Raw genomic sequence first — 22,519 nt, 5'->3', positions numbered from 1 at the left:
CATAATGGAAAAGAGTATGAAAAGGAATATATATATGTGTGTACCTGAATCACTGTGCTGTACAGCAGAAATCAACAGAACATTGTAAATTAACTATACTTCAGTAAAATATAAACAAACAAACAAACAAACAAAAATACCATCCTATCACTTGCAACTCTTTGTACTTCTCATTTTAATAGTGAGTTTCACTTGTCTGGGCAGAATTTCTCCCAGATCCTCCTTAAAATCCTGGCAGAGGAGCCACCCCTGGCACCCTCACTATGCTCAGGGCAGTTTTGGACGTTCCTCAGTGGTTGCTGAAGAAGGGGAGAGAGTCCCGGAAGCTGGTGTTGCTGGTGGTGTTTGTCGCTCTACTCCTGGACAACATGCTGCTCACTGTGGTGGGTACGTTTGGGGGGCCTGGCGCTGGGGGTTAATTTACTCTGGTTCCCAGAGGATAGCACATACCCTGTTAGAATTCAGCAGTGAAGGGACTGGAGAATTTTTCTTTTTGTGCTTGAAAACACAAAGATTGCTGGGGATTAGAAGAAATGGCAGGAAATGGAGTCTGAAGCTTGCCAACCTTTGCTGAAAGACCCTAGAGGTTCAAAGAGAAGGAGGTTCAGAGAGCATCTGACCGAATCAAAGGGACTGACCCGGAGCCAGAACTGGCAATACTTTTCTTCCTCCACATACTCTCTTCCTAAGGCGCTAATGACTCCAAATGCCCTCTGCGATTGTGAGCACCTTCTCACCATGTTGCCTTTGTCTGCTCGGTCAAAATAACACACTTTATATGGATATCCAACTTCTTATCAAAACCTACCTTTCCTGTGGTTCATTCCCTCCCAGTCCTTCTTTTTTAGTTGGTAGTCTATTCATTTTTACATTCAGTTGTGCTGGTATATAAATGGGAACCAACATGTTTCCCCTTCTGGGTAAAATATATGCTTTTAAACAAGAATCTTCCTGAAACAAATGATAAATCCAATACAGTCAGTTCTTATTATTCATGGTGTTATGCTCTATAAATTTTCTGTGAACACTGGATTTAGTCTATACTAAATAATTTCTCTTCGGGGAAATACACACACACACACACACACACACACGCCCCCCCCACGCCCCCCCCCATACATATGTGTGTGTGTGTACACCGTATAGATTATAGTCTTAAATCTTAAAAATAACACATCCTGGTAGATTGTATTTTCTTTACAAAAGAGAAAACGAACTTCAGAGGTGTTAAGTGACTTGCCCGAGGCGACCCCACTAACAGGTGCTGAGCTGGGATTCAGGCTGTGCCCAACTGGCCCCAGAGCTGGAGTTTCTTGCACCTCGCTGCCGTTCCCCGCCCCATGCTCTGCATCTCTGTGTGAGAGTGAAAGAAGAAGGCAGAGCCCACCTTGTTCAACCTCAGCTGCAGAAGTGAGCATCTGGTGACTCTGTTTTCCACACTCTCTGCATGTATGTCTGAGAAAACCCGTGATGGCTTTGCGAGCATTGATTTTTGTGATTACAAACGTTGGCCAGTAGATGAATTAGCCATTATGGAATCCATGAATGAGGACCAATTGTATGATGGTTGGAATTCAGGTACTTGAGCTAATAGGATAACTCAGGCAGGCGCAGTCTTTGAGTAGGCTTCAGATCATGTCACTTAGACGCCTTCCTGAGCATGAGTCTGGACCTCATGGTAATGTCCCTGAACTGACTAGCAGTCAGAAGACAGTCTGTCCTTAGCCCTCATTACTTGTTCTTCTTAACTTTCAGTGCCCATTGTGCCCACCTACCTATATGCCACAGAGTTCAAAGTCAACACTTCTGTGTACCCTGGGCCCACCACAGCTTCCCAGCCTGCCCTCACTTCTACCTCTTCCACCATCTTCTCCTTCTTTGAAAACAACACCTTGGCTATCGAAGAAAGTGTGCCCAGTGGCATAGCATGGACAAGTGACACTCCCGGCACCATCCCCCCTCCGGTCACCGAAGCCATTCCAGCCCATGAAAACAACTGCTTTCAAGGCACAGAGTTCTTGAAGGAAGAGAACCTGTGGGTTGGGCTTCTGTTTGCTTCCAAGGCTCTGATGCAACTTCTGGTCAACCCATTCGTGGGGCCTCTCACCAACAGGTATCTCAATGGGTACAGTGCCCCACAGGGTACTCAGGGGCTCAGAAATAAGAGAATGGGCTGAGGTAGCATAAAGGTGGTTAGAAGGGATAAAGAAGGGAAAACTCACTTGTCTGCACCCCAGGGTGGTCAGCTGTTTGGGAAAGATAGCATGATATTGATAAAATGACTTGGGCTTCAGATTTTCTTAGTGACGTAATGACTATTGAGTACCAAGAAGAGAACCAGGGAACAGAAGTATACTACTGGTATTATTTCAGTGCCCTGGAACATGGCTTGAATGGGGTAAGGGTAGAAATAGGACAGGCCTCTTGCAGGTTAGAGCACTGGCTTCTTAGTGCTTGTGTTTGGGATTATCCTCATGTTTCAGAAAGATATGCCTTCTGACTAGGTTATTTATCTTTTCTGGAAAAGAGGATTTGGGCCCTGGCCAACAGGTCAATTTGCATGTTTGTTTATATGCATTCACATGTCATATTCCACCTCTGTCCCTGCTTTCGGAGACATGTTTTGCCATGCACTCAAATAACTGCATTTTTGTTCCCAATTACATGAAAAAATATAGTGCAAGTACACAGATGCCTATTGGAATCGTATCTTTTTTTAAATTCCCTTTTAGGATTGGATATCACATTCCCATGTTTGCTGGCTTTGTTATCATGTTTATCTCCACAGTTAGTAAGTAATTTGCTACCTCTTTTCTTCACTTCATTGATTAACTTTGATTTTATCACATGCATTACCAAGAAGAGAGCAGGGTCAAGTGAGTTAATTAGTCATCTGACTAAGTGACTTATGACACTGATTTAAATGCTTTACAGTTTTCGTTATGGGGACTAGAGCAGTAGAGGCAACTCAGTCTAGTTGGCATTTGTATATCATGCTATAAAAGAACAGATACTTCACTTCCTTCAGCTTGGGAAAATGGTGAAGGCTGTTTTAATTTGTATGCAATAATGTGTATGTGTGTATCTATCAGTAATCCCTTGAATGAGTTTAGTACAAACCTCCCATCTTTTTTTTTTAATAAATTTATTTATTTATTTTTGGCTGCGTCGGGTCTTTGTTGCTGCGCGCAGGCTTTCTCTAGTTGCGGAGGGCTGGGGCTACTCCTTGTTGCGGTGCGCAGGCTTCTCACTGCGGTGTCTTCTCTTGTTGTGGAGCATGGTCTCTAGGCACGGGGGCTTCAGTAGTTGCGGCACACGGGCTCAGTAGTTGTGGCTCGCGGGCTCTAGAGCGCAGGCTCAGTAGTTGCGGCGCACGGGCTTAGTTGCTCCGTGGCGTGTGAGATCTTCCTGGACCAGGGCTGGAACCCATGTCTCCTGCATTGGCAGGCAGATTCTTAACCACTGCGCCACCAGGGAAGCCCCAAACCTCCCATCTTTGAGAAGAGGTCATCGTATTTTGATACGTAAAGGTAAAGGGCAACTAACAAAGAATCTAAATTGGACAGTAGCAACTGGAAAATTCCATAAAAGTTCACTCCCTTCAAGGAAGGCCATTAAAGATTATAGCTTTGGAAAATAGATTTGCTAAGGAAACAAGAAAGAGAAAGACAAATAATCTACCCAGTATCAGATAACTGTTCCCTAAAGATGGAATAAGAACAGTAAGTGAAATAAAATACATCTGGAAATTGACCCTGAGAAAATAAGAAAAGAATGAATGTGGAGTGGTGGGGGAGAGTTTAATAAAGGGGAAGGCATCCTGCTGCCTCTGCTGCCTCTCTGCTCCGAATAACATACCTTCTCCCTCTTGTTTTTCTTATTACCTTTCTGTTACTTCTCTACTTTTTCTATTGCTCTTTCTCAAATTTTCTTCCCTTCCAGCATAGGACTTGTCTCCTGTCAACCAATACTGAACAGGAATTTGTTGCGTTCAGGGCTGGAAGGTGCAAAGTGCAGGAGCTCAATGTGTGAAGTTCTGTCTGAGAACTTCAGCTTACTTGTGACGTTCTAGTTGAATCAAAGAAAATGAAGAAATTAAAGTTAGAAATCTTTATTGAACTTCTAGGAGCTCAGCCTATGCCAAACAGTAAATTAAAAACTAATAAGACACTCTATTTCATCACATGAGGCATAGTTCATTTCACAAAATTTTATGGTACACACACATGGTGCCTTGATGGTGATGGTGAAAAGTCACTGAGGTGAAAAGTCACTGAGGGAACACAAAGAATGAAAAGACATGGCTCTGTCTACCCAGGGGTTCTTAATGCTTGCCTGGGAGCCATGACAAACACCCTGCAAAATAAGATAATGCAGTGTCCTAGTGGATCCCAAACTTTTTAGCATAAGGTCCTTTCCTGATTCTCTGTCAAGAACTGATTTTTTTTTTAACATTATATTTTTTAATTAATTTATTTATTTTCGGCTGCGTTGGGTCTTCGTTGTTGCGCACAGGCTTTCTCTAGTTGTGGTGAGGCGGGCTACTCTTCGTTGTGGTGCACAGGCTTCTCATTGCAGTGGCTTCTCTTGTGGAGCATGGGCTCTAGGCATGCAGGCTTCAGTAGTTGTGGCACGTGGGCTCAGTAGTGTGGCTCATGGGCTCTAGAGCACAGGCTCATTAGTTGTGGCACATGGGCTTAGTTCTCCGTGGCATGTAGGATCTACCCGGACAAGGGATCGAACCCGTGTCCCTTGCATTAGCAGGCAGATTCTTAACCACTGTGCCACCAGGGAAGTCCAAGAACTCATGTTTTGAAAGCTTTTCTTATCTACTGAACTGTATATATTAAATAATAATTATCGTTTCCATGCCATAACTAGTGTTGCTATACTGAGTTAGCCTAACTCTAGCAAACGTTTGATGTTTAGGGGATCCTATGTAGCATTCCTTCAGGGTTTTTAAATACTAAAATGAGGTTGCTAATGCCCATCACTCCCCCGAAGGACCCCCAGCTGGGAAACATGCTTAATGTAATTAGGAGCGAAATGGTGGCCCATGTTGGGGCACAAAGTGAAAAAGGAATTACTTTGGTCTTCCTAAATAGGGGGATCAACCATCCTAGTTTGCCTGGGATTGAGGGGCTTCCTGGGATGCGAGACTTTTGATTTTAAAACCACAAAGGTCCTGGGCCAACAGAGATGAGTTGGTCACACCATTCTCAAAGGACATAGGACCTTGAACAGAGTGGAAATCAGAAAGCCTGGGAGAACGCATTGGAGGCCTGGCCAGGAGAGACCAATCATTTGCATGTTTGGGAGACGGTGTGCTCATGTCGGGAAGTAATGGGAGAAGATTATAAGCACAACCAAAGACATCTAATGAATGGGCAAAGGGATTCAGATTATGCTGATTCAGACACTTTGGGAAGGAGTCTTCTCTCTTTCTGTGGTATTGTCCTGGAATTGGAGATGAGACATGTCTGGACCCACCAACCTTACTACCAATGCCCTGTAATTTAGTTGTTGATAACATATTCCTGTTTGGTTCTCAGTATCGTGTATGTTAGTCTCTAGTAGACTGAATCTCTTCAAGGGCATGAACTGGATATTCTCTTTCTCTCACATCTGCTACAGAGTACAGCACAGCTGCATGGTCAGTATTACTTAATAAATACTCACTGATCTGATTTGGCTAAAAGATCCTCCAATATAAGGGGAAGGATCTGATTGGATCACAAGATATTATTTTCTACACAGTACCAATGGTCCTTCAAGTACACATAGCTTTTGTCCCACACTCCAGATGACCCAATGGGACCCAACAGTGGCAAAGATCAAATCTGGGTATTGCATATAGAGGATCCAGAAGTAGGGTCCAGGGACCAGTTCTCAGCCCAGGGCATTGGGTTTCATGCACAGCCCTGACTCCAGTGGACAGGATGTTGGGTTTTAAGCAGGAAATGTGGACACTCAGCCTTCCATCCACTGTGTGGTGAATCAGTTTATGCTTTGGTTTCTCTGTCTTCATGCCAATTAAAATGCAATCCTAATTAAGGGGGAAGGATTAGAAAGACAACTCCGAAAACAGGGAGCAGTGATCATGCTTTATTAAAACGTACGCATAATGGCTCATGTCTATAGTATCATGAGTCCATTTTCTGGTGGCCAGGGAATCAAAGGCATTTTTGCTAACTGGAGCATTCTTGCTATTCTCTTTGCCCAGTGTTTGCTTTTTCTGGTACCTATACCCTGCTCTTTGTGGCCCGAACTCTTCAAGGCATTGGATCTTCATTTTCATCTGTTGCAGGTAACGCCGACATCTTACACACACACACACACACACACACACACATCTCTCACCATCTCTTACTACCATCAGACCCTATAAGATTTATATGAAGAAATTAAGGAAAATATCATCATAGTTGTGATTGTTGCATAAATTGTGATATGTATCTCTGCATAGTTGCGGAAATTGTGATTTAAAAACAAGATAATTGTAGAGTTGCTGGTAGTGCCTTTAAATCCCTAAGCGTGACATAATTTTCTTTGATATTTAGATGCTGCTAGCTCAGGTCAGACCAAGCCCAAGGTAAAACTGTGACGTATGCCAGGTTTTGATTTAATGCCACTCTATGGTCTTTTCTCTGTCCCCCTTCTTACCATTTTATAGAAGGAGTAAAGTTAATACTATTGATAATACCATCACAGTTTGCAAAGTACTATCAAATACAATATTTAATGTAACCCTATGAAGCAGAGATTTTATGACATTTTACACATGAGTAAATGGGCATAAGAGCCCAGCCCACACTCTCTCCCAAGTGCTTTCATACTCTTCCTTGGGCATCCCCATCGAATAGAGCAGTGTTTTGTGTCCATAGGTTTTTCCCTTCGTTGGCCTACTCCATATCCATGGATTCAGGAAAATGCACTAGGAAATGATAAAATAATATGAAATGCAGGATCACTGGACAATGGTATTCTGCATTACCCTTCCCAGAGACTTTTGCACTTCTAATGATATTCTGAACAGAAGGAGTGAGCAAGGTGGGCATTTGGGGGACCTGTGGGAGGCAGTATTTGCAAAATACTATGGGTTAGGTTCTATAAAACCCCCAAAACTGAAACTCTAGCTAACATGACCCCTGAAGATATAATAGGGGCAAGACCAAGGACTCAGTGAGAGAGGCAGAGACTAGGCTAATTCTACCTGCCTCTCTCCTTTCAGGTCTTGGGATGCTGGCAAGTGTCTACACTGATGACTGTGAGAGAGGGCAGGCCATGGGAATTGCCTCGGGGGGCCTGGCCTTGGGAGTGTTAGGTAAGTGGCACTGGCCCCAGGTCTGGGTTCAGGAGGATGAGCTACAGCAGACTCTCCGGAGACAGCCCCAGGAGGCAGGTGTTTCTAAGGTCATGGAAGACAGCATTTTTCTTCCTTCTCTGTACAACCATGTTTTGAGTCCTTCTGAAATTCTGCCCAGGAAAAGCAGAATCTCTTTCCCCTTGGGGAGCTGAACAGCCCATAAGGGCCTGAGAATGGTCCAGAAACCTACTCTATTCAAAGGAGTGAATATCTGCATGTTAGTAGCCACCGCCTTACCACTGCTTCCGTACGTGGCCAGTGCTTTTAACATGAGAACATGCTCTTTGTCAGGTTCTGTGTTAAATATATACATAATCTCTTTTATTCCTCACTACCACACTGTAAAAGAGGAATGATCATCCCCATTACACAGAGGAGGATAAGAAACGTTCATAGCCATCCAAGGTCACATGGCCAGGAAATGCCAGAGCAAGGATACAGACTCAGATTTTCTGAGATCGAATCCCAAGCTCCAAAGCTTATGCTTTCTTTGAGGTTCATCCAAAGTCTGGTTTAACTGACTAGTCCAACAAGCCACAAACTTTTACTGAGTACGTATTGTGTGCCAAGCACAATGCTGGCACAGAGGGGATATATAGGTCAGACGCCTCAGACATGCTTCCTGCCCTCTAGGAATTTTCTAGCTAATTGAGAAGAAAACACCAAAAATCTCTTCCCTGGCCTATACTCTGCTCTCTACCGCCACAGTGGGGAGAGGGAAGCAAAGCCCTGCTCTTTGTTAGTATCCACCTCCCCAAACACCCAAGCTAACACTTCGGTGCATCCTAGTCTCCTTTATCACCTCTCACTCCCAAATGAATAAGCCTATTAAACCCTCCTCAGCCACTTGCTCAAAGCCAGCACCTCATCACGTCTCAGTTGGAACAAGGCACCAGCCTCCTGCCTGATCTGCACGTTGTCTCCTTCCTCCAAGGTGCCGCCCGAAGAAGCTTCCTATGACCAGAGCTGGTGTTTCTTCCCTGCGAAAAAGCACTGGTCTTTCTCCCTAGCCCACAAGGCCAAGTACATGCTTTATCTGGATACACAGGGCCCTTGGCTATTTGGTCTCAACCTTCCCCACCTCTTCTCATTTCCCAAATACTCCTATTCTAGTAACAGGGACTTTCTTCTATTTCTGCTCTATCCACACTCCCTTTTCTGACACCTCTGTGTTCTTCACACATGCTTCTTCCCCACAAGTATCACCCAGTTGACAAAGCCCCTGTGGCCACCTGAACTCACTCTACTGTGATTACATAACATTTTGTGGATGGAACATTTACTTTTCACCATAATTATTTGGGTCCTCCCACGCCCACACACACATTTCTTCCACTAGAAAGTGAGCCCCTTGGAAGTAGGTCTTCTTCATCTCTGAATCCTCAAAACCTCATGTCCTCATGTGGAGCTCAGCCCCTAGCAGGCCATCAAGAAATGCTCACTGGGTATAGGAGGACAAGTCATGCTGGCTGGGAATCAGCCCCCCATCTCTGGAATCCATGCCTGTTTTGCTTCTCTAGTGGGAGCTCCGTTTGGAAGTGTGACATATGTACTTTGGGGGAAGATTGTACCCTTCCTCATCTTGGCCTCCCTGGCACTACTGGATGGAGGTAAGTCACCATAAGAGGCCACCAGGCAGGCGAGAGCCCAGGTCAGGTTGGGAATGCATTATGCTATGGTGTCCGTGTTAACATATTTGGGTGGATCAAGGACTGCCCCATCGTAAGAGAGAGGGAGGAAGCTCAGGGAATTAGATCTGCAAGGGGTAGGGTGCTAACAATGTGGTTGTTATTGGATCCTCCATCTAATAAGTGGACACACTGAACTATTTCTCACTCCCTCTTCCTTTCTTAGCACTCCAGCTTTGCATCCTACAGCCTTCCAAAGTCTCTCCTGAGGTAGGTGGATACCAAGTTCCATTGCCAAGAGAGTGATAGAATGGATAGGTGCAGTGACCCAGGCCTGCCTAGACCATCCGTGTCAAACCATAAGAAGAAAGGGGAGTGGAGTTGGAGAAAGCAAGAACTGTACTGGGTTCCCAATAGGGTCACGTTTAGGATAGCATGAGGGATGGGGAAGGAGTCTGGCTTGATGTTGGACCAAGATGGAGGAAGGACCTTATAAAGAATCAAAGAAACCTTACTGAGTTATATATAATAACTCAGAACCAGGATGACAATGACATTGGGACCTGAGTATTTATAGTTATAATATCTCAGAGCTAAAGAAGACCTTGGAGGCCATCCAAACAATCTCTACCCCCAAAGCATACTTACAGACTGTCATTCTGTAGCAGTTAAATATCAGAGTTGGTATCTGTCTGACTCTAAGACAGAGATGGCTCTGGGAAATCTATACCAAGTCATGAAGAAAGATAAGAGAATACAGACAATATGGGAATGTTTGATCTAAGGACCTTGATTTTGTAGCCAAGTCAGATGGTAGTGTTGGTATCGTAGGGGTGCACTACTTGTGATTGGTGTCTGAAGTGGGGGGGCGATCTTGTGGGGTCTGTGCAAGCTCCAAGTAATTAGTGCCAGAATTGAATTAAACTTTAGGGACACCCAGTTGGTTCACAGAGAATTGGAGAATTGCTTGGTGTGAAAAAAGCCCACCCATTTGGTATCAGAAGTGTTGTAAGTAGAGGAGTGATTTTCCTTTAGTACCTTTTTGAATAATTTTGATTTTTAGATGGTAATGTTCTATGTATTCAAAAAAGTATTTTTTTTTTTTCTGGCTGGCATACCAGTACTATATTTTATTCATTCTTCTATATTTGGGCATTTAGGTAGTTTCCAGTATTTTGCAGCTACAAATAGTGCTGCAATGAATAACCTTGTGTATAGGCATTGTTATAGAGTTGGAGGTAATCTTTAGAGTAGATTTCTAAAAGTGAAATTGTCAGGAATTCCCTGGCAGTCCAATGGTTAAGACTCCACACTTTCACTGCCGAGGGCCCGGGTTCAATCCCTGGTCAGAGAACTAAGATCCCACCAGCCACATGGTGCAGCCCAAAGCAAAAACAAATAAAAGTGAAATTGTTGGGTCAAAGTGTTTATTGGACTTCTTTATGTACACTTTATGATTTAGATCTGTCTCTTTACTTGAATTATATATGAGAGAGGGCATGATCTTTTTAGTTTTAGTATCTCTGAATATTGCAATCCACCCTGTGTGGATGCAGAGAGGGTTATCATATCAAAACTCTTAAATCTATTACAAGATAGAATGTGGTAAACACCAGAGATTAGGACACAGTACTCAGGAAATTTGAAAGAGAGAGAAGTTCCAGCTCCTGAGTCAGGGAACACTGGAGAAGAAGGAGCCATTTAAGCTTGACCTTGACGAATGGGTGAGGTTTGGACCTATGCAAAGGAGAAGGAAGGGAGTTTAGGAAAAGATAGCCATGACAACTGAGGGCCTGCTTGTATGCATGGAAGGAAGGTAGATGCTAAGTTTATCTGGAATGAAGTTTTCTGAGGGGGGGCGGGATGTTATAATTGGACATGTAGGCTGGCATTTTAATCTAGATGTTCAGGCTCCTTCGGCCACACCAGTCCGGTATAGCTCCACACGGTCAGAACAAAGCATTCAGGAAGCTTGAGCAGCTTTCTGAGTTGTTACTTCTAGGCTCACCTTTGGGGTTCAGCACTCTGCCTGTGGTCCTTCCTGGATGAATATTGGTGCTGGCAAGATCTAGTGGAGAGGCCCGAGGCCAGGAGTCCAGACACCTGTTGTCCAACGTTGGCCTTGCTGACAATCCTCTCTGATCTGGCTGATGGTCACTCAAAGGCAGGAATCATGTCTGGAATATGTTGTCCTACTCTTCGTGACTGCCTTGCACACGGGGGCTGTGCGGCCACCAGCTCACTCTGTGACATTGGGCAAGTCACCTCCTCTTCTATGACGTGGGTGTCTGGTCTCTCCAGTAAGGGAGCCGACGTAGACGGTCTCTGAGGTCCTGCCTGCACGCTCTCAGATTCTGTGAAAACAGGAGAGATGTATACACGGTACAAATGGAAGTTTTTTGTTGCCCATGTTCTCAGAGTGCCAAGGGGACTCCTCTCCTCACACTTGTCAGAGACCCATTTATCCTGGTGGCTGCAGGTAAGCTGACATTACCTCCCTTTGGGCTGGGAGAGTCTGAGCTTCAGGGCAGCCTTGGGGGCTCACTGAACCATCTCCCCAGGCTCCCTCTGCTTTGCCAACATGGGGGTGGCCATGCTCGAGCCCACACTGCCCATCTGGATGATGCAGACCATGTGTGCCCCTGAGTGGCAGCTGGGTAAGTGACCTCGGTCCCCAACTCGGGCTTGGGCAGAGATGCGTGCTATGGGCCCTTTCTCAGGTAATCGGCAAGCATCATCAGGGCCAGGTCTTCAGAGTCACAGAAGGGCAGTGTGCTTCCTTCACAGAATTACCTTCCCTGCCCACACCTGTGAATCAAGCCTGATTTAGTGGGCAGTCCCTTCAAGAAGCAGGCCGAGGACCAGTTCTCTCAGGGTTACTTGAGAGACTGCCTCCTGGGCTTGAAGTCCTAAAAATGTCTGCCCAATAAAACATGACTCTCAACTTAAAAAAAAAAAAAAACGGAGAAGAAGAAGAAAATGAGAAGCAGGCTGAGAAGGGCAGGGTTGGGGGGTGTTGACGGGTGACGGAGGGGCAACATACCTAGCTGGGTGAATGAATAACTTCTAGTCAAAAGACCTTGGGTTTTTATTTCTGCTCCATTGAGTTGCTGTGCACACTTGTGAAAATCACAACTTTCTGAGCACCACTTCTCTCATCTCTAAAATGGACATCAGAATACCATCTAGTTCAGAGGGTAAATCGGAGGAACAAATGACATCATCTGTGGCAAAGCTTTGCATCCGTAGAATATTAACAAGACACCACCGTTACCATCACTGATACGTTCTTCTTTCCCACTCCCTGTCCCCCAGATTACCCTTTTGCTATCTTTTTACCTCTGAAAAGGTGCTAATGGAGTATACTGTTCTGTGAGGGAGGCCTCTGGCCTCCTCTGCTCCATGGAGAGATGTCCTCATGACTCATCTGAGCTTAGAGAGCACGCTCTGGACCTTTCCAGGAAGCCTGAGGAAAGGGGACAGAGAAGGTTACGTGCAAATGGCTCAGTCGCTGCAGGGAGGAGAGGCTTAAGTGGCCAGAGGGGAAACTGACAAGAACCTGATACAGCTTAATATACAATGAAAAGCACTAAATCTAATTTTTTAGGGGACCAGGCTAAGCAAGGCTCCCAGCTGCACTCGTAGCCCTAAATTGAATTTTTCTGGGCTGCAGCTGCCTCTGACCATGACAGTTAATTGAGTTAGTTGGTGCTTGGTGCAAATAAACATCCCCTGCCTCAAGGCTCTAGCCGCTCAGGCTCTTGGGGCAGAGGGGCAACCAACCTTGGCTCAGAACGGCCTCTCTCCAGCCGTTCTTCACCCCACAGAAATATGAAAAGCATACCAGCCATCAGCCAGTAACTGGTGAATTGCTGACTTTGGGTTTAATTGTAGACATCCTGACAGTTTCTGTTAGGCAGCACTGTTTCCTGTCAGGGTACAGAGAAGCAGAGAGAGGCTGGTGAGTCACAAGGAAACTCACAGGCCTGATGCCACCCAGTGCCTTCTGCAGGCGAGGCTGCAGTAGAAAGCCCTCAGGAGAGTCAGTGAGAGACTGAGAAGGCCTTGTCCTCCGCCATCCCTTACAACTTTCCTCAGTACCCTCTGCATCTGTAAGTCTAACTTCAAATGTTCTCACCTGGAGAGTGTGTTAAAATTCAGATTGCGGGGCCCCATCCAGGAATTCAGCAGAAACAAGTTTGCATTCCTGGTGAGTTTCCCAGGGAGGCTGATATGGCGTCAGCGAGCACACTGAAAAATATTGCTTTCAATGCAGAACCCTCCCCAAGTCATTGGGAGGAACAATTTGTAGCGTGTGACTGAACATTCTCCAAGTGGCCCGTTGTGTGCCTGTGACTCTCACCCAGTGGAGGAAAGAGCTCAGGCTTTGGAAACAAGCCCACCTGGGTTGAAATCCTGACCCAGCCACTTACTGGTTGTGTCCTTGGATAAGTTACTTAACGTCTTCAAAGTCCACTTTTTTTCATTTGTAAAAATGGAGGCACTTTTCTGGTTGTTTTCAGGGTTAAATAGGTCTTTGTATTCTAAAGGCATTAGCACAGTGCCTGGAATAGAGGATATAGTCAGGAAATCACTTTGACAGTCACAGCTCTGTGTAATTCCCCACCCCTTGAAGATATGCTGTGAAATATATATGTGTCTGTAGACATATAGTCTGGAACACCTCTTTTGCACAAAATGCTACTGAATTTGCAAGCTATACTCAGATCCTAAAGAACAAGCCACACTGACTGAGGAAAATGTCATTCAGGAAATCCCACGTCACTTAAAATGATGTCAAGGAGATGTATCTAGGTGGCCTGTGGGCTTGGTACAGGTGCCCATTTCCAGATACCAGGTAGGCGATTGAGTAGCTATACTATTACATTTTAAAAAAGCAATTAAACAGAAACACATGGTTACAGTTTGAAACAGATTGCCACCTGTACAGATAGACTAGACAAACACACTAAGGTGTGTTTCACCTCCAGCCCACAGAAGAGAATATTAAAAGCAAACAAGACCTCAGCCAGTAACTGGTGAATTGTTGACTTTGGGTTTAATTGTAATCATCATGACAGTTTCTATTAGGCAGCACTGTTTCCTCTCCATACAGAGAGGCAGAGAGAGCTGGTGAGACCCAAGGAAACTCACACCACTCATTCCATGCAGTTCTTTATGCCAGAGCCATCTGTGCTGCCACGCTGCTGGTGGGGTGGTGGAAACACCTGGAGGTGGAGGGAGAAGGTCTGGGTTCAAGTCCTGACCCTGTTACTCCCTGGTTATGATGATAATAGTTAAGGGCGATGCTCAGAGAGCACTTATTCTATGCCAGGCGCCCTGCAAAATGGTCGCTTTGCATTATCTCAATTAAGCCTTATAACTAGCCTATCTGGTACCAATTATTATTATTCCCATATTTTAGAGATTTCTTAATCTGACCCAATTTCCCATTACCCTCCCAAATCCTGGGTCTTGTGGAAGTCCCTGCCATCAACAAGTGTCCCTATGCCCTCAGCCTCTTTTCTCTGAACACTTCTTTCATCTTCTTGCCCTGAGACCTGAATGTTTTCTGAGAACACCATTTTCCCACAGCCTTATTGATGGAAGTTCATGTTCCTTTAGGCGTTGCTTTCTTTCGCTGCTTCTGAATCATTTCTTCTTCATTCCCCTTCAAAGGCCCTGACTCCCTTGAAAATCGTGTCATTAGATTATACCACCCCACCCTTCTTTATTGCAGTTATCAACTGACCCCTGAGTTATCCTTCTCACTCATTAAATCCACCAACACCCGGCTCGCATTCATTTCACCTTTATTCCTGTCACCACTTTTGGTGACTTCCATATCCAGGTGGATAACCTTACCAACATCTTGGCCTATTCCTTAATCTACTCTCTTGCAATGATCTTCTTCTTCTCTCCACCTTAACCAATCAAACCTTTATATAATATTGACCTTGACCTCACCATTAATCGTAGCTTCTCTGAAATTGCACTTCCAAGCAGTGCAGTTATCACCTTACATATTCCCTGCTCAGGTATTCTAATACCCCTATATTAACACATTTTGGCTACACTGGGATCACCAGTCCATTCAATTCTTTCTCTGTTTCCCTCACTACTCATGTCCTCTCTTCTTTCTTTACTCAGCTTGGAGTCCATCGTGATGAATCCACATCCATCATTAATGTCACTCCTTTGAAAGCATCGTTAATTTCTTTGCCCCACCCGCTCCCTCTGGGGTTGTCACATGGGAAGCCTTAACTCTGGTTAAGCCTATCTGGTTGCCGACTCCTTGCCTGCACCTGAGCAGTGACATGGGGCTGTAGGAAAACACACACTAGGTAGGCTGTTGGTCTCACCTTATACTTATGGCCACAGATCTAAAGTGGGTTTTCACACTGTCCAACAATCTTTCTTTAAGTCCCTAGTTATGTTCTTCCTACTTTCCAAAAGGACTGGTTTACACTTCTCCATTCAAACCTCCTACACATCCTCATCCCTTCACCTTCATCATCCTCAACTCCCAGTCATTGAGGAAACAGAAACAACAAGAAGGGACCTTGCATGTTCTCATCACTACATATACTTACTTCCTCATACCTGTGCCTACATCCGCTGCCTTCTCTTTATGGTTGGAACATCCCAGCTCCTTCAGAGGTCGAACTTCTTTTTTCTTTTCTTTTCTTCTTCTTTTTCCTTCTGGATTCCGTCTCCTCCTACTTCATTGGCTACTCCTTATCACCTTTGCTATCTCCTCCTCGTTTGTTAACTTTTAAAGGCAGGAGTCCCAGAAGGCTCAGTCCATAGATATCTATTCTTCTATCTCTGATCTTTCATGGGTGATCCCAGCCATTCCCATGACTTTAAGAACTAATTGGTAAACCAATTAGTCGAACCCTTATGTCTGTGGGTAGGATCTCTCCTCGGAACTCTAGACTTGTCCACTCAATGGGCCTTCCTATTTGCATTAAGTGTTTTTGTTTGTTTGTTTGTTTTTCTTGCTAAAAACCTTCTGTTTTGGTTATTCAGTTCTCAGCTTAAATGTTACCTCCTCAAAGAAGCCTTCCCTGATCCCCTAAATCTAAGTTAGCCCTTATTCCTGGTCACTCTTCCATACTGCCACATTAAACTTTCTTCACAGAACTTATCACTTGTCAAAATTATCTTTTTCATTTATTTGTTTACTTGTTTGTTGTCTATCTCCCTCCCTTGGAATGTAAGCTCCCGGGAAGCCAGGACTTTGTCTATTTTATTCACCCTTCTAATCCTGGTCCCTAGAATACCTGGTACGTAGTAAAAACTCATTAAAAATGCTACATGAATGAATAAATGAAAGAACAAATCAATGATACTCAGAGAGGGTAAATTCCCCATGGTCACAGAGCTAAAAAGTGGTCAAGCCACAGTTTGAACTCAGCACCAAAGCCCATGTTCCAGGGTACCTGACTCTACTGTCACAAAAAAAACAATGTGATAAGGGCTTCAGTTTACAAAATCCTTTTACATACATTTATCTAATTTGCTCCTTAATGTAATTTGGTATGGTAGAATCACAGCTTTGTTTTTAGGACTCTGTGCTTCCACTGCAGGGGGCATGAGTTCGATCCCTGGTCAGGGAACTAAGATCCCGCAAGCCTTGAGGTGTGGCCAAAACAAAAAAAAGTCACTGTCAGAGCAATAGAAGGGCAGGTAAATAGCAAGGCAGGATTTTACTTCCTAGGAGGTATGTAAGTCTTTCTCTAAAGCTCATGCTCTTATGCTGATAATCACGGGTATTTTATACATGAGAATGGCTCATCAAAGCCATTCATCAGGAAGTCCAACAGGGGAGCTAAAAACACGTTCAATGTGTTGAAGCTAAACACAGCCCTGCTCTTGAGGAGAGCAGAGTGTGGAGCCCTATGTCATCTGCTCTGGGTTTGCACAAGGATCTCCAACCCACAAAACAAAGCGGTTTGGGATCCTTGAAGGTAACAGGGGGACTTCACTGTCGTGTAAGAAAAAGTGTTTTAGAGTAGCTGGGTACATTCTAAGGTAAGGGCCTGTGTCTTTCTACAGGTCTAGCTTTCTTGCCTGCCAGTGTGTCCTACCTCATTGGCACCAACCTCTTTGGCGTGTTGGCCAACAAGATGGGTCGGTATGTAGCCTGGGGATCTGGGAAAAGTCAGGTGGGAGAGTCTTCTGAGGTGTTCCCTGCACCTGGGATGATGAATAATAGCTTCTCTGAGGTTGAAACTTTAGAACAAGTGCACACAGATAAAAACTGCCCACTGGGAGGATGGGGATGGGTAGATGGTAAGGGCAATATAGAGAAAGGATGGTCCTGAGCTGGCTGCTATAGAAGAGGCAGTGAATATATGAGAGACAACCTTTACTATCCAGATGTTTGTTGTCCAGTTGAAGAGATAAAATAATTCCACAGAGAACAGGTATGAAGAAAGCAGTACCTTGGGGCAGTGGTTGTCAAACTATATTCCATGGACCCCCAGGGAGCTCTACAGGTGTGCCTCGGAGGCCACCAAGTGGAAAGGGTTGGGGACTAAGAGGTATGAGTCTGGTTCCTGTCCCTCCACTACAGTGAGAACACCTTGAATTTTACCATTGGAGTTCAGCACAAAGATGTTAAAAATAAGTTTAAAAACCATTGCCATAGGAAATCAGAGAAGGAAAGAAGTTTGGTATGTTTTGTGGTTTTTGAGATGGACCCTGAAGACCAGATAAAATATGAATAGGTGAGAGGTAGGCTGAATCGGGAAACAGCAGAAATTAAGTTTGAGGATTATCCCCACGGGGCAAGTACCTTCTCAGTCAGCTGCTTCCTATTCTAAGGGAAGGAAGAATATGTCCCATTGCTCTTCATCTGCTTCTACTGGAAAGAGGTGTGGAGTCAGGGAAGAGGTGAGGGGCCAGGAAGGGACAGGGCAAGGGCTCACCTGGGCATAAACTGGTCCTGTAGAGATGTGTTTATCTTCTCATATCCTAAGGAGTTCCTGGAAGTAGGGGTGATAGGACTGGCCAGTGTGTTGGTGATGGGGTGGCAGATGGAAGGGATCTCTCCCCTTTGCACTGTTTAATGATGGCTGTTTTCTTCCAGGTGGCTGTGCTCCCTCATTGGGATGGTGGTAGTAGGTACCAGCTTGCTTTGTGTAAGTATAATAAGGTCTTGTTGACAGAGAGAGAGAAACCTGGACATTTAAGGACCACTTTCCTTTGAAATGAGCAGAGGGTTGACTTGGCAAGGATTGTCAGAAAGACTGTTTCTGTGTAGGTAGGAATTTAGCACGGGGGGAGATGCCACCAGTCATCCCATTGGAAGGAGGTGGGGAAGGAGAGGGAGAGGGCAGTGGAGCAGCTGGAGACAGGGGTCTGAGGCATTATGGATGGGCACATGAAGGAATACATGTGGTATCTATTTCTGGGGTCTGTAAACTGGTGCATTTTATGCCTTCATTTACTCATCTCACCCTGACAGGACCCCATAAGCCACCAGGGGAACCATTATCTGTGCTTCCATCTCTAGCACCAGAATGTTTGGTAGAGGAAGAAAGAAAAAAGGGCTCTTCCATTTCCAGGAGTCCCCTTCAAGCTCTCTGAGCCTTCATTTTCTCTTCTCCACCATAAGGATCAGAAGCACACTTGCCTGGTAGGCTTGAAGGAGAATAAGATGGCTGTAAAGCACTGAATACAGTGCTCAAGAAAGGCTGGAGGTCCTCATCGGGAGCTCAAGCTCCGTGTTCAGTCCCAGCTTTGTCACTTGCTCCTCGTGTGACTTTGAGCTCGTTACGTCACCTCCCTTTACTCTGTATCTTCATCTGTGTAAAGAGGATTGGGATAGCACCTCACAGGGTTACCCACACCAACTGCAGCCATGTCTGGCACGCAGTGAGCCCACAGTGAATTTTAACCAGTACTAGTGATAAAATAGAAATAGCCCTTGAGGATTCACCCCTAAAATTGTTTATAGCCACTAACATCTAAATGGTATGTGAAAATTCTAAGGGGTGAGTGTGCTGGTGTAGCAGGTTTGGGTGACAGATGCCCAGGGAGGGAGGTAAGGAACCAGCAAAAGAGGAAAAGAAGGCTTCCGTGGGGGATGGATGGGGAGGGCAAGAGAATGAGTTTCACAAGCTTGCTGAAGCGGCAACGCAAAGCACGCCACCTGCCCTGCTAGCTTATAGGTAATTGGTTGTTGGCATTTCTTTCTTGTCTTCTTGCTCCACTGGCTCCCAGTTAGGGTTTAAGTAAAACCTCTGGATGATGTTGCAAATAGAAAAGAGAGGAAACTCCACTCAGTGAAGAGTGAGGGTGGAAGTATGTGTCTGGGTGGAGGGGGTAGAGGAAGGGGAGGAAGAAAGAGTCCATGCAGCAGAAAAGGGCCATTGTTATGGTTTCATAGAGTCAAATCTGAGGTTTACACTTGATCTTACCACTTACGTTCTGTAATTCTCGATAGGACATTTAACCCAAAGGGCACCAATCTAGTTTTCCTATCTTGAAACGGAAGTAAAGATTCTTTTTCATCAGGAGGTATAAGAATGCACGGAGATGATGTCTGTGGCACGTAGCGCCTGGGCGATGACACGTTTTGTAGGAAAACTCTTTGTTTTTGTGCTGCTCCCACCTGACCCAGCTGGACTCCTGATGGACTCTTCCTCCTTTCCTGCTGCAGATTCCTCTGGCTCGTAATATTTTTGGTCTCATTGGCCCCAATGCAGGGCTTGGCTTTTCCATAGGTAAGAAGTGCCCTTAAAGGAAACAAGAGGCCCCTGAATGTTGGCTTTGGGTCAGATCAGAGGGGGTATATGGAAAGGCAGAAGAAGCAGGAGAGCAGCTGGCGGGGGTATGGAAAGATGGGCTCATAACTCCTGGTAGGAATGGGTGTCAGTTCTGAGGGGAGGACAGACAGCAGGCAAAGGCAGTGGACTAAAGCAGGGAGGAAAAAGGGGGATGCCACAAACAGGGAGGGGGACGGTGGGTAGAGCTGACCGCGGTGTCCTGCTTGCTCTGACCACAGGCATGGTGGATTCCTCTATGATGCCCATCATGGGACACCTGGTGGACCTGCGCCATGCCCCGGTGTATGGGAGTATCTATGCCATCGCTGACGTGGCTTTTTGCATGGGCTTTGCTATAGGTATGTTGGTGGAGGGATAGGGGAGCACCAGGGCCTGGTACCCCACTCTCCCTTTATCTACTGTTTACCAGGTAGAAGAGGCTGATTCTCCTAGGGCTCTGGAGATATTTGACCCTGGGACGTCCCCTGGGTCACCTGCTGCCCCTAGCATGGTGTCCTCCGTGTGATCAAGACTCAATAAATACTTGTAGGTTTGCTTTATTCCTCGCAGGCCCATCCACTGGGGGTGCCATTGTGCAAGCCATTGGCTTCCCCTGGCTCATGGTCATCATTGGGGTCATCAACATCACCTACGCTCCTCTCTGCTACTACCTGAGAAGCCCCCCAGCCAAGGAGGAGAAGCTTGTAAGGGGCTCTGACTACTGCTGAAAAAATGATAATCTTCTGTTTCTTTCCATGTCTCTCATCCCTTTTTATCCCGTGCTCTTATTTCCTCCCTCTTTGATAGGCTCTCTGCTTTGCCATGTTTTCTGATGCCCCTTGCATCTCTCTCTTTCCTTTGTGCCCTTCCTTATTTTCCCTTCTCTACACAACCACTTTCTCTCTTACACTGGTCAGTTAGGAAGGGTCCTAAGTACAGAAGGAAAATGGGATGCTTGTAAAGTGTTGGGGTCAAGGATCATCAAAGGCATCCTGTATTTGCTGTAGTTACTAGCAAAGTGTGAATTACCAAATCATGCCCACAAAATGGACAGAATTCTACTGGGCACATTCATTCATTCACTCACATCTGTCATTGTCCTTACCACGTCATTTCTTAAAGTACAAACACCCCAGGGGAGAGAACCACAGCATATGATTTTAGTTAATAAGATACTTTCCTCTTACCACAGCATGAGCACCCTGAGGGTCTGGGTGGGTTAGGGATGGATGTGGAGGACGTTTAAAGGAGCAAAAGAAGACGTGAAAGTCTGATGGGAGGTGGTGCCCATTTCAGCTGGCTCCCTGCTATAGCCTGTACTACTGCTAAAAGGATTCAATTAAAAGCATATCAGGTGATTGTCTTGACTAGGGTGACTACACCTTGGTCCCTTGGGTGGCCTATGCACATACATGAAGCAGAGCAAGGGTCCTTTGCTGGTTTCTTGAGTCTTTTCTGTGCAGCACTAGACTTGGATGAGCTAGTTGGGGAAGGGGATGGGGAAGCTGGTGAAGGATGCGCAGTGATTTCTCTTCCTGCCTCTTGCTACAGGCAGTTCTGAGCCAGGACTGCCCCATGGAGACCCGGATGCACGCAGCCGAGAAGCACATGAGGGAATTTCCTCTGGGGGAGGACAGCGACGAGGAGCCTGGCTGTGAGGAGTAGCAGCAGAAACTGGTCCCTGGACCTTGTCACGTGAGGCTCAGACTTCAGTGACCGCCTCGTTCCCCGGACGCGGATCTCCACGGGCTGTTCTTCACTTCTCTCTCCCCTGGTGTCTCCTTTCCCCCCCCCTCCCATGCATGCTGTTTCCTGGTTCTCTCCTCACCTGTGTCACCTCTAGCTCTCCCTCTAAGCTTTGATGCCTCAGCTAGCCCACCTTTGGTGGGAGGACAGAGTGATGCTTCCTCCTCGGTTTCTGTAAGGCGGTGTGGGTTCTGCGAGGGGTGACTCATTTCACAGAGGCGGCAGTGAGCGGTGTTCCCTGACACCAGTGGGGTGGCTGACAAAACTCATTTCATCTGTTATCTGATTTTCTTTGGCACCTTCCCAACAGACTGTAAGAGTTTTGTCCTCTGTTGCTCGACATGGCCCTCCCTGACTTTTCCCAGATGAGCTGAGAAAGTGTCCTCAACCTTGTATTGCTGCCACATCGCCAGTTTGGGAAACGTTTGCCTGTTTTTCATAAGCTGAGTGTTTTCTCTGTGGCCAAACCTACAGCTGCTGAAGTGAGTCTGCCCTCGGTGAAAGGGGGTCTCCTATTTTCCTCATTACTGAATGGAAAGGAAAAGAGCCTGCTTGTCTTTTGCTTGAGTTACTGACTTTCTCATGATTTCCCCTGTGGGTTTTGTCTACCTTTCCTTAAATTTCTTAGATTCTTAGAAATAAATGTAGGAGGACAGAAAACACAGGCTATGAGCTCTAAGATTTCATGGGAACAAGGGTAAAGCAACTGTCCTGGAATCCCTTCCAACTCGGGTTTCCTAACACAAAGATTCTAATGAGGCATTGTCCACATTTGCTAATGAATAAGTTGTTCCCTGATTCAGACATGGCAAACTAGACGCTCTTTTACAGAAAAAGAGAGTGTGTGGGCAAATACAGGAGGTACTATAAATATTTTTACATTTGTCTACCTTTTTGAAATAATTACTAAGAGATGGGGTTTCCAAGATATGGGAGACACGGCACCTACCCTTCGGTAGTTTTCCATCTATCTGGGCAAACTGGATATACATTGAATAAAA

General features: G+C 45.5%; 1 protein-coding gene across 2 annotated transcripts; it reads left to right on the top strand.

Moving 5' to 3' along the window:
* Positions 1–263: 263 nt before the first annotated feature.
* Positions 264–21,437, top strand: SLC18A1 (solute carrier family 18 member A1; the record flags this gene model as incomplete). Of its 2 annotated transcripts, XM_082656650.1 has the most annotated exons (15): positions 264–387; positions 1,756–2,113; positions 2,733–2,791; positions 6,224–6,307; positions 7,232–7,324; positions 8,887–8,976; positions 9,221–9,264; positions 11,413–11,473; positions 11,556–11,651; positions 17,056–17,134; positions 18,092–18,143; positions 19,667–19,730; positions 20,012–20,131; positions 20,343–20,476; positions 21,324–21,437. In XM_082656650.1, the coding sequence occupies 15 exons, from the start codon at positions 264–266 to the stop codon at positions 21,435–21,437; spliced, it is 1,572 nt and encodes a 523-aa protein (XP_082512776.1). The 2 variants fall into 2 exon arrangements, with proteins under 2 accessions (XP_082512776.1, XP_082512777.1); XM_082656651.1 differs by lacking the exon at positions 11,556–11,651.
* Positions 21,438–22,519: the final 1,082 nt, after the last annotated feature.

Source organism: Grampus griseus, assembly GCF_964374135.1.
Source record: "Grampus griseus genome assembly, chromosome: 6".
Taxonomy (NCBI): domain Eukaryota; kingdom Metazoa; phylum Chordata; class Mammalia; order Artiodactyla; family Delphinidae; genus Grampus; species Grampus griseus.
Note: the sequence above shows the minus strand (reverse complement) of the source record. Positions and strands in the feature narration are given on the sequence as shown.